General features: G+C 40.7%; 1 protein-coding gene across 1 annotated transcript in view; it reads left to right on the top strand.

Moving 5' to 3' along the window:
- LOC132807725 (urea transporter 2-like) overlaps nucleotides 1–9,005 on the top strand; it is a 110,640-nt gene extending 101,635 nt beyond the window's left edge. The window contains exon 11 of the mRNA XM_060821774.1: nucleotides 7,326–9,005. Within this exon, the coding sequence (XP_060677757.1) occupies nucleotides 7,326–7,493 (168 nt within the window). The 3' untranslated portion in view covers nucleotides 7,494–9,005. The remainder of the gene's footprint in view (nucleotides 1–7,325) is intronic.
- Nucleotides 9,006–14,982: the final 5,977 nt, after the last annotated feature.

A 14,982-nucleotide genomic window follows, 5' to 3' on the forward strand; every position in this document is an offset into this window, starting at 1 on the left:
AAAACATTGGTATCTATTCAATGAAGTGGAGAATTGCCAGGTATGTGCTGTCCGCAAAAAGGAGAGCAAATCCAACCTGGTCAATTACTGCCATATCTGTTAACTTTCAATCATTAATAAAGTGACGGAAAATATTATCAACAGTGCTGTCAAGCAGCACCCGTTTCGCAACAACTTTCTCATTACACCAACTAAGGGTTCTGCCAAGACCACTTAGCTCCTGACCACATTACAGCCTTGATTCAAACGTAGACAAAAGAGCTGAATTCCAGAGGTGAGGTGAGAGTGAAAGCCCTTGATATCAACTGAGTATGGCATCAAGGACCCATAGGAAAACTAGATGTAATGGGTCTTAGGTGGCAAACATTTTGCTGGTTGGAGTCATCTCTGGCACATAGGAAGATTGTTGTGGTTGTTGGAGGTCAGTCATGTCAGCTCCAGAACATCTCTGCAGGAGTTCCTCAGGATGGTGTCTGAAGCCCAATCATCTTCAGCTGATTCATCAATGACCTTCCCTTCATCTAAGGTCAGAAGTGTGGATATTCGCGATGATTGCACAACATTCAGTACCATTCGTGACTTCTCAGAAACTGAAGCGGTCCATGTTCAAATACAATAAGTCCTATCCAGGCTTTGGCTGATAAGTGGCAAGTAATATTTGTGCTGCACAAATGCCAGACTATGACCATCACTAATAAGAAACAATCTAATCACTGCCCTTTGACATTCAATGATATTGGCATCACTGAATCCCTCACGATCAACATTTTGGGGGTTACCATTGATCAGAAACTCAACTGGACTCATCACAAAACACGGTAACTCAAGAGCAGGTCAGAGGCTCAGAATACTGTGGTGAGTAATTTACCTCCGGACTCCCCTCTATTCATAAGGCACATGTCAGGAGTGTGGTAGAATACTTCCTACTTGCCTGGATGGGTGCAGCTCCGATAACAAACTTGAGATTCAACTCAAGAAACTTGACACCATCCACAAAGCAGCCCACTTGATTGGCACCACACCCACAAACATTCATTCCTTCCACCACCGATGCTCAGTAGCAGTAAATTGCACCAAACAGAGGATGCACTACAGAAGTTCACCAAGGCTCCTTAGACAGCACCTTCCAAACATATGATCACTTCCATTTCTAAGGACAAGGGCAGCAGGTACATGTGAATACCACCACCTGAAAGTTCCCCTCAAAGCCACTTACCATCCTGACTTAGAAATATATCACCTTTCTTTCACTGTCGCTGGGTCAAAATCCTAGAATTCCCTCCCTAGAGGCATTGTGAGTCTACCTTTGGCACATGGACTGCAGCAGTTCAAGAAGGCAGCTCACGACCACCTTCTTAAAAGCAACTTACCAATCAATGGTGGCCTAACAAATGACACCTACTTTCCATGAGTTTATTTTAAGAAAGGGAAGAGAGGTTTGGAAATCTAATAACTGTCACTGGAGCAAATGTTTGAAGAAAACTAAAGGAGCCAAAGATCAAAAATCTCTTGGACCTAACAGGATACATTCTGGGATAGCAGAAGAAGTAACCACAGATATAATGGATGCAATGATAGTAAGCTTCCAGAAATCCTCAGATTCTGGATAAGTTCTTGTGGATTGGAAGTCTGTCATAGAGTCATAGAATCATGCAGCATGGAAACAGACCCATTGGTCCAACCATTTCATGCCGACAATAATCCCAATCTAAACTAGTCTCACTTGCCTGCCACCTGCCCCATATCCCTCCAAATCTTTCTTACTCGTGTATTTATCTAAATGCCTTTTAAATGCTGTAACTGTATCCATGTCCATCACTTTCTCTGGAAGTTCATTCTACACACAAACCACTCTCTGTGTAAAAAATGTAACACTTTTCTTATAATGGGAAGAGACAAAAAAAAGTAACTATATGCCAAATAGCTTAACAACTGTCATTTGGTAAAATGTTAGAGTTGATTATAAAGAATACAGTAAATAGCAGAGCATATAGGAATACATAACATGGTCAAGCAGAGTCAACATGGTTTCAAAAAGGGGAAATCAGGCCTGACAAAATTACTGGTATTCTTTGAGGAAGAATAAGCAGGAAGAATAAAGGTGAATCAGTGAGCTAAATTATTTGGGATCTTCGGAGGGTGTTTGATAAGATTCCACACATTAGGCTATGAAACAAGATAAGAGTCCATGGTGTTGGAGGATGAGATGGAATAGAAATAGCGCTCCAAGCAGAGGTAGTGTGTAAACCTACATCGAGAATTAGCTAACTGTTGAAGACAGGATCAGGAATAATGGGTACATTTTCAGAATGAAGTTAGCAAGTGGAGTGCCACAGGATGTGGGCTGGAGCCACAATTATTCACAATTTATTTTAATGATGTGAATGAGAAAAGTGAGTGCCCCATGTCAAGTTTGCAAATAATAGAAATACAAGTGAGAAGGCAAGTGGTGAGAATGTCAGAACAAGTCTGCAGAGGGATGTAGACAGGTAAAGTGAATGGGCAAATGCCAAACGGATGGAATACAATGCGGGAACTGTGAGGTTTTGAATGAAGAATTGAAAACTTGAATATTATTTAAATGTAGAACATAGGAATTAGGAACAAGAGTAGGCAATTCGAGTCACTCCGCCATTTAACATGATCAAGGTTGATCTTATCTTGGAGGTCTCAACTCTACTTTCCTGCCTGCTCTCTATTGCCCATTATCCTGCTTTTCATTAGAAACCTATGAATTTCTTTCTTGAATCTGTTGATTGATTCTGCCTCCACTGCACTCTGGAGCAGAGTGTCCCACAGATTTAAAATCCTATGAGAGTAATAGTTCCTCCTCATTTCATCTATATCTATATCTATATCTCCTCATTTCATCTATATCTATTCAAGACTGTCCCACAAGGGGGAACATCTGTTGCACATCAACATCATCAATCCCCTTGAGCATTTTATATACCTCAATCAGATTCCCCCTCATTCTGCTGAACTGCAGTGAGTATAAGCTCAAACTATTCAATCGCTCCTGGTACGATAGCCCTTCATCCCTGAAATCAACCTTGTGAATTCCCTCTGAACTGCCTCCAGTGTCACCACATCCTTCCTCAAGTAAGACGACCAGAACTGGACACAATATTCCAGATGTGGTCTTACCAACACCTTATACAGTTGTAACAACACTTCTTTACCTTTATAGTCCATTTCTTTTCCAATAAATTCCAAGGATTCCATTTGCTTTTCTTTTTATATGCTGTACCTGCATACCCACTTTTGCACTTATCCGCATGAAATTCCATCTGCCAGATGCTGGCCCATTCTCCTAGCCTATAATATCCATCTGTAAACTCTTCTCATCACAGTCTACTTTCCCATCTATTTTAGTGTCATCCATGAATTCTGCTATGTTACACACTGCCCCTGCTCGCAGATCATGTATACAGACTGTAAATTGTTGCGGCACCCCACTAGCTACAGTTGCCATCCGGAGAAGGACCCATTTATCCTGACCCTCTGCTTTCTGTCAGTTAACCAATCCTCTACCCTTACCCCCCGGAATCTAACCTTCTGGATCATTCATTTGTGTGGCACCCTTGTCAAATGGCTTCTGGAAGTCTACATATACCACATCTACCAGAATCCCGTTACCCATCTTGCTAGTTGCATGCTCCAAGAGCTCCAGCAAATTTGTCAAGCATGATTTGCCTGTCATGAAAGCATGCCAACAGTGATGAATTGAGTTTTGTTTTTCCAAGTATTTGGTTATCTCCTACTTTATGACTGACTTCAGCAACTGCCCCAATACAGAGTACAACTGGTTTATAGTTTCTCATTTTTTGCCTTTCTCCTTTTTGGAATCAGCATTTCACAGTAGCATGTTTCCGAAATGCTTGTATCTTTCCAGAATCCAGGAAATTTTGGAAAATCATATGCAATGTATCCACTATCTCTGCTGCTACCTCCTTTAATAAACAGGCCATCAAGTCCTGGAGATGAATGTGTCCTTAATCCTATTAGTTTACTTAATGCCTTCTCCCTAGTTATAGTAATTTCAGCAGGTTCCTCTGTAGTAACTGCAGTTTGTGGGAAGAAATTATTATTTTCCCCAGTGAAAACAGAGACAAAATAGTGGTTCAGTGCCTCTGCCATTTCTAGGTTTCCATTATTAACTCACTATTCTCATCCTCGAAAGGGTCAACATTGACTTTCATTATTCTCTTCTTCATTATACTTAAAGAAGCTTTTGGTATCATTGCTTATGTTTTCTGTTAGTTTCTTTTCATAGTTCATCGCAATTCTTCTGATTTTGTTTTTAGTAATCTTTTGCTGACATTTAAAGTTCTCCCAATCTTTCAGACTGCCATTAACTTTTGCAGTATGATATACTCCTCACATTTGTCTTTATGTTATCCTTGATTTTCTTGTTTAGCCATAGATGATTTTTCATCTTTTTCAGGAATATACTTTAATTGAGAGATATTTAGTAATGCCCTAAGAAAGACTACAGATATGGGAGAGCTCAAAAACCAAACATCTGAGTTCAATTCTAATGGGGAAGGCAATTGGAATACTGGCCATTTTTATCAAAGGGAATGAAGATTAAACGATGGGAGGCTTTGCACAGTATTCAGACCATGCTGGAATACTGTGAACAGTTTTCGTCCCCTTACTTAAGGAAAGAAATACTGGAATCTGAGAAAGTTTGGCAAAGTGGGTCCAGAATTAATTGAGTGGCGAGAAACAGCGAACGATTGTTGAGGGGTGTTTTTGTGTCTGGAAGTCTTTGGCTGGTGGAGTTCCACAGGGATCTGTATGGAGGCCTTTACTGTTAGTAGTATATAAAAATGATTTAAACTTGATGTAGGAAGATTGATCAGTAGTGTGGTAAATAGGTGAATAGCCTTAGATAATTGGAGGGTATAGACAGTCTAGTCAGGTGGGCTGATCAGTGGCAAATGGAACTCAATTAAAATAAATGTGAGTGATGTACTTGTGCAGAACAAACCAGGCAAGAGAATATATGATGAATGGGACAATATCGGAAAACACCAGGAACAGAGGTGAACATGTCCACCAGTCCCTTAAGGTAACTGGGCAGGTAGATAAAGTGGTCAAGAGGCATATTGGATAGTTGTTTTTATTAGTTAAGGCAGAGAGTTTAAGAGCAGGGAAGTTATTCTGGATCTATATAAAAGGTTGATTAGATCACAGCTAGATTGTGTGCAGTTCACATTATTGGAAGGATGGAATTCAAACTAGAATTTATACAGCGGTTTTGAAAATGTATCAGCATGTAATAAAGCAAAGTAAAGCAGGGAGATAAAAATGCTATTGACAACATAGAATCTGTTAAACAATAGATATTTTGGACATAAGTTTACAATTTTACAAGTTTAGCTAATGGTGAAAATGTTATCTTTTAGCAACAATAATAAATGGCCATCTTTGCACTGCCCACAATTTTCTTTGTCGCTTTGTGCAAAAGCTAACAAACAAACAAACCCAATTTCTATTTCTTGTTATAGCTCACAGCACCTTGGATACATCTACAACATTTTGTTCTAATGGGGTAGTATTTGATGTTCAAAGGAAACAGGCCATAACATGGGATTTCTCACAATAATAAGGTTCTAGAGATTTGATAGAAAAACTCCATAATGAATAAAATAAAACTGAAGCACATTCTCATGGGCAAGCTGACTTCACCATAATCTTTGTGTTACTGAGATTGCTGATCAGTTCAGATGAATGTAAAACTAGCAATGTCATGGCAACCTCAAATTACATTGATGTCAATGCTTTCAATTTTACTACAGTAATGCCAGTTAATGCTTGTAATTACATCAACACAGCGACAAGCTGCAAATCTCCCATCCCACAACTAAGAAAAACTCACTAACTCTATCCATGTAGCAAATTATTTACATTGGCATGAAAATAATGTTCTTGAATATTATGAATGGAAAGAAAACATGGCTAAGTCATTCTTACTAGAATTGTCTTATGTGCATAATACAAAATAAGAACATAAACTGACAAGAATGCATACATTCCCTGTAGTCCTGAGTAGAATGAAGTTTTTTTTTCACAATGTGAAGTTGCATGTACACTTTCAGTTGAATACTACATAACACCATAAACTGTTAAATTTTAAGGCCTCTCAGGAGGATTCAATAATACAATGAAATATATAAGATTAAATCCCATAAAGGGGTAACTGTGGTCATATATAATAGAAGGAAGTGACATCATTGGACAAACAAAGAGAAAGTAGCTTGAAAATGGAATTCCCAAGGTTTGTAGCTCAGGTTGAGGTTTAGGGTGTAGGTTTGCTCGCTGAGCTGTAGGTTTGATATCCAGACATTTCATTACCTGGCTAGGTGACATCATCAGTGGCGACCTCCAAGTGAAGCAAAGCTGTTGTCTCCTGTTTTCTATTTATATCTTTCTCCTGGATGGGGTTCCTGGGGTTTGTGGTGATGTCATTTCCTGTTCATTTTCTGAGGCCAGAAAACCTAGTCAGAAACACAGCCAGACACCCTAACCACCTTACCATGTATCAAAGACATTTCAGAAATGACAGCCAGACTACTGAGACCCCTCGGAATCCTAGTAGCACACAAACCTACCAACACTCTCAAACAAAAACTAACAAACTTAAAAGACCCAGTACAACCCATGGACAAAACCAACGTCATCTACAAAATTCCATGCAAGGACTGCCACAAACACTACGTAGAACAAACAGAAAGAAAGTTAGCCACTAGGATACATGCACACAAGCTAGCCACAAAAAGACATGACCCTCTCTCCCTCATAGCCCTACACATGGATGAAAAAAACCACCATTTCGACTGGGACAACACACCTATCCTGGGACAGGCTAAGCAAAGGACAGGCCAGAGAATTCCTAGAGGCCTGGCACTCCAACCACAACGCCATAATCAAGCACATAGATGTAGATGCCATCTATCAACCCCTCAGAAAATGAACAGGAAATGACATCACCACAAACCCCAGGAACCCCATCCAGGAGAACGATACAAATAGAAAGCAAGAGACAACAGCTTCGCTTCACTTGGAAGTCGCCATTGACGATGTTACCTAGCCATGTAATGAAACATCTGGATATCAAACCTACAGCTCAACGAGCAAACCTACACCCCTGAAAATGGAAAGTTATAGCGTCTTATAGCTCGCAGTCTTCGAGTTATTGTAACTACAACAACCAACCACATAATAACGCAGATGTCTTCCACACAGCTATTCAATATAAGTTCTACCTAAATGGTAGAAAAGAATGATCAACTTTTTTATCATGTGTTATTTTCTAGGTTGGATTGCCTGCATGCACTCTGCCTTTCTGCCTCTCCACAGTTACATTTCTGCTGATGACAACCGATAATAAAGCCATCTGTAAAGTCAGTCTGTCTGAAGTGACCTACCCCGAGAAGAACATCAGAATTTACCAAGAAATGAAAAAAAATGAACAAAGTAAATGAAAAGAGTATAATTCAAACAGTGTTAATGAGAAGAACTACTGAGTACAAGAGAAATATATATGCAATGCTTCCCTTTTAAATACACATAGCCTATTATATAACCTGCATATTGTATAAATGCCTCAAATACCGTGATATTTTCCACAGATGTAATCTGTGCCATATAAAAGAATATATTCATATTTTTGATGCATTTATCATTGCCCACATCATTGGATTGCTCCAATTCTAACTACTGATGTTGGAAAGTTAATTAGATGCCTGACATTTGAGTAAAATCCATCCATGTATTTGCAGAATTCAATTTGACTGCTCCTCAATGAGTTAGTGTATTGAAAGAAATTGGACTTCCAAAACAAAAACACAAATAAATAGACATCGTGTCCCAGGGTACTTGACAGAGGTAGAAGCAAACAAAGATGGGTTTGAAAAAAAGGAGTTATCAGAAAGGTTTGGCTGAGATGGTGAGTTTTAAGAAGTACCTTCAAGTAAGGACAGGAGATGGAGAAGCAGACCAAATCTTGTCCCAAAATGGACAGAAGGATGAAACTGAAAGATACACAATTGAAAACTAATTGAGGTTGGAAGTGAGCAAAATATTAAGACAAGATAAGGAACCAGTGATTATTTTTGAGACTTTCATGGGATGTAGATTTTGCTGCCAACTCAGTATTTGTTGCCCATGTCTAAATGACTCACTTAGCCATTTCAGAGTTAATCATGTTTCTATGGGTCTGGGGTCACATAAAGGCTTGGAGGAAGTGAGGACTGCAGATGCTAGAGATCAGAATCAAAATGTGTGGCACTAGAAAAGCACAGCAGGTCAGCAGCATCCAAGGAGCAGGAGAATCAATGTTTTGGGCATTAGCATTCTTGATGAAGGACCTCTGTCGGAAATATCGGGCATGTTCCTGATGAAGGGCTTATGCACGAAGCATCGACTCTTGGATCCTTGGATGCTGCCTGACCTGCTATGCTTTTCCAGCACCACACCCACATATAAACTAGCCCAGTTAATAATGACAGGTTTTCTTCCAAAGAGACCTTCATGAAGTAGATGGGTTTTAAAAAATCAACAGTAGCTTTATGGTCACCAATACTGGGGCTAACATTTAAATTCCAGATTTATGAATTCAATTTTAAATTGCACCAGACGCTGTGATAGCCTTGAAACCATACCCCCACCTGGAATACTAAATAAGTAAAACCACCATTACCAGCACACCACTGCCACTGCCTCCACTTGTCAAAAAACATAAGCCTGATGTTGTTGCTGTAAAGAAAAATTGATAATTTTATAGATTCCTTTGAGTGTTCTTGCATTATGACTTATCAAACATTTGGGCACACTGTCAGATTGCTGCTATTGCCAAACCAAATTGTAACTTGAGACAGTACCTCCAAAACAGGTGAGAAAACTGGAGAAGGAAAGAGGTTTTTTTACCTTTATGTGATCCTGATCAATGCAAGGCTGCTATGGATCCACAGGGCATTAAAAATATACTAATGCAATCAATGGATGGTGTGATTTTTTTTTCACTTCAATTGTTGCCAATTTCCAATACATCGATGTATTCCATCCATTAACTAAACATGTACATGAGGTGACATTGAGTAGATTGGATCTACACTCATTGGAATTGGGATAAATGAGAGGAGTCCTTATTGAGATATACAAGATTCTTAGAGGACCTGACAGAGTTGAGAGGTCATTTCTCCTTGTGGGAGAGTCAAGTACCAGAGGTCATAATCTCAGAATTAGGTGTCACACATTTAAGATGGAGATGAGGAATTTCTTCTCTCAGAGGGTAATAAAACAATGGAATTCGTTATGACAGAGGGCCTTTGAAATTATTTGAGGTGTATGCAAGACTAAAATAGACATATTTTTAACCAGCAATTGAATCAAGAGTAATGGGGAGGAGAGTGAGTTGAGGATTATCAAATCAGATGTAATCTCATTGAGTGGAGGAACACCCTCAATGGGCTGAATGATCTACTTCTGCACCTGTATCTTATGGTCTTCTGATACTGTTTTAGCTGTTAGTTGGAAAGGCCTCGTATTTCGGATACAGTAAAAATCCTAAATGCTGTGAGTTCAGGCTTCAAGGTATGATAAATTTTGAATTTGGTTTCATTAAATCTGGTCACCAATATTGGGTCTAACATTTAAATTCCAGATTTATGAATTACGTTTTAAATTACAGCAGACACTGTGATAGAAATTTAAACCAGACCATGAGAACATTACCCTGGGCATCTGGATTACTAAGTCAGCAAAACCACCATTACCACTACATCAATGCCACTCTGTTGAGTTCAGGCTCAAAGATATGATAAATTGTGAAACTGCACTCATTAAATCTGACTAACAACAGAGAATTGCAGCAAACATTCCAACTGATGCACCAATCTCCTCCAGGGAAAAGAATTGGCCTTTCTCACCTGGCCTGGATTATCTCACAATCTTACAATATGTAACTAAATCCATGAGCTCAAATAAATATTAAGTTACAAAGCTTGCCCTGTCCCAAAAAAAGAACATTTGGCAGCTTTCCCCTTGGCACAGGGTCGTTTCTCAACAGAAACCGATACTTCAATCATCAGCAGTTGTCAGACCCAGTAATAGCACTACTGAGTATAGATAGGCCTGCTTTATGGTTGAATTTCAAAACTGCGTGGAAAGAATCAATAGCCCCGCAAAAATAAATGCCACTAAAGTCAAGTACATGTAAAATGGTCCCTTTATGTTAATTTTTACTCGCCATCTTGAACAAACTTTCTTGGTCTTTGTTGTTCGTGCCAGCAGAAATTAAAGTACATTTAAACACATTGGACAGAATGTTAGGGTCACACACTGTTGGTTTGTAAAATGCAGCTCGTAGCATTCTCACCCATATCCGACCTGTCTCCCATTTTACAGGCTCAGATGTTGTTCTACACTACCTTCCTCTTGATTCGCAATACTTCCCAATTTTAATGTCATCTGCAAATTTTGAAATTATGCTCTGTATATGAAAGTCTAGTTTACAACAAACATCGGGAAGAGTAAAAGTTTTAAATTGATTAACAATTTTTCTGTCAAATGTTCAGAGCTGCTTTCGCTGTTTGAAAGAATGAACAACCTACAGGAATATCTTCACTTGAGGCAGAAATGAATCCAGTGCTGAATGTGTTGTACATTTAGTTTAGATCAGTTACAGAATTCATAAAATATCCAGAAAGGATTAAATTTGAAGTCACTCTGAAATAACTACACAGAGAGGCCAGGATCTCATCGCTAAGTCACCCTTTATTTACATGTAGAGAGTCCTTAACACTGACCCATCTCTCTCAGAGCCGGCTCTCAGAGTGAACAAGATGTCTGACAATCCTGTTTATATCTGTCAGCCAGTGCTCTCTAATTTGACCAGATTAACAGCCCCAGTCAGGGAACTGATATTCTATGAGGTCAACCTGGCTCAACTATTACAATCGCTATATCCCTCCCCCTCTAAGTCTAAGGACGTACGCTGGTTCTTTCTTTTGTAGCTCCTCCTGAGGCGTTTCAGCACTGGGTCGAGTTTCTCCAATCTGTCTTTAATACGTGCAGTTTGTATTGCACAGTAGCTTGCCTCTTGTGCCCAAAGCCTCTGGGAAGAAAGTCATTTTCTTCTTCAGGCAGCAAAGGCATCGAGGCAGCGACATCTGCCATGTCCACCTCAGATTCTGAGATATCTTCAATCTTTAACAGAGTGGGAAAAGCCTTGGGTTCCAGAACAGTCAAAAAGACTGTCAAAGTGCAGGACACATTTTGCTCCCTCCCCATTTGCGAGTTTGCAGCTTCCATATGGTCCACATGCTTATTCAGGACTGTCACACCGACCCGAACTTTATACGTGACTGAGCCTGACCTCATGCTGACCATGACTCTTACCCATGTAGGGCTATTGCCATGGTTGCTACACCAAACTTTGTCCCTTGAAATAAACTGTCTCCCTTACTTAGCCGAGTCTAATGTTCAGCATTGGCATTTCTGACTCCTTTTCACAACCCCCCCCCAACCCCCACCCCACCACCCCCCAGCTCCGAGAAGATCAGATTTAACTGGATGTGTGGCCTTCTGCCCATTAACAACTCCACTGGAGCTATCTCTGTGGTTGCACAAGGGCTGGGCCTATAATCAATTAGGAACCAGGGCTGTTCGGTATCTAGTGAAGCTATAGAATGTTTCTTTAAGACTGCCTTCAAAGTTTGGACTACTCTTTCTGTCAGAGCACTGGATGGTGGATGGTATGGAGCTGTCTTTATATTCAAATATCATTCAACTTTAGGAAATAGTCAAATTCCTTGGTATTGAGTAAATGATGGCTTGTTATCTGTGATCATTACTTTCAGGAGGCCATGTATTCCAAAAGATGCACGCAGTTTTTCTATCATCATCCCCATGCTTGATCAATGAACACTATGCATATCCAGCCACTTTGAGTGGGCATCCTTAATGACCAAAAACATTGAGCCCATGAAAAGACATAGTCGACATGTGACCGAGTCCAGAGTTTACCCAGCCATAGATGGAGGGAGCTGCAGACGGTAATTTTTGTTCTTGGTGGCACTCTAGGCACTGGCCCACCAGCGCAGCTATGTCTGCATTCAGCCCTCACCACCATAGCGTCATAGAGTCATAGAGATGTACAGCACAGAAACAGACCCTTCAGTCCAACTCATCCACGCTGACCAGAAATCCCAACCCAATCTAATCCCACCTGCCAGCACTCAGCCCATATCCCTCCAAACCCTTCTTATTCATATACCCATCCAGATGCCTTTTAAATGTTTCAATTGTACTAGCCTCCACTACTTCCTCTGGCAGCTCATGTACCACCCTCTGCATGAAAATGTTGCCCATCAGGTCTCTCATATCTTTCCCCTCACACTGCCCTCTTGTTCTGGACTCCAGTACCCCAGAGAAAAAACTTTGTCTATTTATACTATCCCCTCGTGATTTTATACACTTCTATAAGGTCATCCCTCAGCTTCCGATACTACAGGGAAAACAGCCCCAGCCTATTCAACCTCTCCTATAGCTCAAATTCTCCAGCCATGGCAACATCCTAATCTTTTCTGAACCCTTTCAAGTTTCACAAGATCCTTCCAGTAGGAAGGAGACCAGAATTGCACACAATATTCCAAAAGTGGCCAAACCAATGCCCTGTACAGCTGCAACATGACCTTCCAACTCTTGTACTCAATACCAGAGATAACATTGCCAAACTCCGCCCCTGATGACTCTAGTGAAGTTCTGCCAATATCTGGCAGCAACCTTTGCTCAGGACAATTATTTTTGCTTCTCATAATAATATGCCATCTTCTGTATTCTGATGTCTCCAAAAGACTTCGATTCTGGTTAAAAATCACACAACACCAGGTTATCATGCAACAGGTTTAATTGGAAACACACTTCATCAGTTGGCAGTGAAGAAGCGTTGCTCCGAAAGCTAGTGTGCTTCCAATTAAACCTGTTGGACTACAACCTGGTGTTGTGTGATTTTTAACTTTGTACACTCCAGTCCAACACCGGCATTTCCAAATCAATTCTGGTTGTTAGTTTCCCCCATTACCACCAGCTGTTTCAGTTTTACCAGGACCAGATCTTGCCGTGTTCAAAATCTGATATTTTCAACTTTAAATTTAAAACCATTACAGACTCTTCCAGTGGCAGTACCAATGGAGGTGTATCTGCTAGCAGGAAGTGACACAGTGCATCCACATTTATGCTCGGCCTCCTAGAAGGTGTTCCAACTGGTAATCATAGGCACTTAATATTAGTGCCCACTGCTGAATTTGGCCTGAAGCACTGTCTTGTCTTCTTTACGTAGGCCTAGCAGGTGTGTGTGGTCCTTTATTGTTACAAACCTACATCCATAAAGGTACTGGTGAAACTTCCTGACTCCAAATCATTCTCTATTTGGGTGTATTTTATGGCCTGCATAAGCCAAAGTCCTGGATGCATATGCTATTGGTCATTCCGTTCCATTGGGCCAGGAACGAGCTAATACTATCCAGTGGTCACACAGGGAAAATCACCTGTAATTAGCAGGTCTCTCTTGGGATCATGGTGTGCCAACACTTTAGATAATGATAGTTGTTCTTTCACTTCCCTGAAGGCTATATTTTGGAGAATCGTAGAATCCCTACAGTGAGGAAATAAGGCCCTTCAGCCCAACAAGTACACACCAACCATCTAAAGGATAACGCACCTAGACCCACTCCTCTACCCTATTGTCCTATATTTACCCCTGACCGACACATCCCTGAATACTATGGGTAATTAAGCATGGCCAATTCATCTAACCTGCACATCTTTGGATTGTGGGAGGAAACCGGAGCACCCAGAGGAAACTCACACAGACACGGGGAGAATGTGCAAACTCCTCACAGACAGTTGGCCAAGGCTGGAATCAAACCCAGGTCCCTGGCGCTGTAAGGCAGCAGTGCTAACCACTGAGCCAACATGCCCCCCCCCACCCCCACCGCCCAACTTGGTCACGACCTTTTCCAAGGCTGACCCATTTTTTAAGAGTTGATGCAAAGGTGCCAGATTATAAATGCACTTTCTATAATAATTCACAGCCCAAGGAAAAACGTGGGAGCTGGGGCATCTTTGATCACCCTCACTTTATCTGCAAATGGATGTAACCCAGTCTTGTCAGCTCTGTAGCACAAGTAGTTCACCTGGGGTGCCTGGAACACACATTTTTCCCTTCAAAGGCATACGCTCGCCTGGGGGAAACATCTAAGGGCAATGTCCAAATTCTCTAAGTGCTCCTTATTGGTTTCATTTATTATTGTCACTTCCCTGGGTACAGTGAAAAGTATTAGTCTTTCCAATTATTAGCACATCATCTAGATAAATGGCAATCTGGGGTAGACATTGTAAAATGGTCTCCATTCTCCACTGGAAAATTGCACTGGCTGATGATACTCCAAGTGGCACTCGCATATTGGTACAAACCCTTATGGATATTAGTTGTAGCATACTTCTGGGAATCTTCATCTAAATGCAATTGCAAATACACACGGCTCATGTCCAGCTTCGTGAAGGACAGCCTACCTGCCAGGGATTGTGTATTTATCTAGCTACAAAAAGCAATTCACGGTTTGTTTAAAATCCCAACAAAGGCGAACTGACCATCAGACTTCACAATCAGTATGACCAGTGCTACCCATTTCACAAACTGGACTGGTGTGATGATTCCTTCCCTTTCATGCCTTCTGATTTCAGCCTCTATTTTTGCCCGTAAAGCAAATGCCACTGGGCAGGCCTTGCAAAATTATGGAACTGATTCCAGGTCAACATGCAAAGTGTCCTTGGCTCTTTTGATAGCCCCTAGACTGTCCCAAAAACCTCAAGCTATTTAATTAGAGCTTCACTCAAGCAGCCATTTTCTAATTGAAAAATGTTGAGCCAGTCTAGGTGAATCTTTCTCAACTGATTTGCCCCATCAAA

Source organism: Hemiscyllium ocellatum, chromosome 1 (assembly GCF_020745735.1).
Source record: "Hemiscyllium ocellatum isolate sHemOce1 chromosome 1, sHemOce1.pat.X.cur, whole genome shotgun sequence".
Taxonomy (NCBI): Eukaryota; Metazoa; Chordata; class Chondrichthyes; order Orectolobiformes; family Hemiscylliidae; genus Hemiscyllium; species Hemiscyllium ocellatum.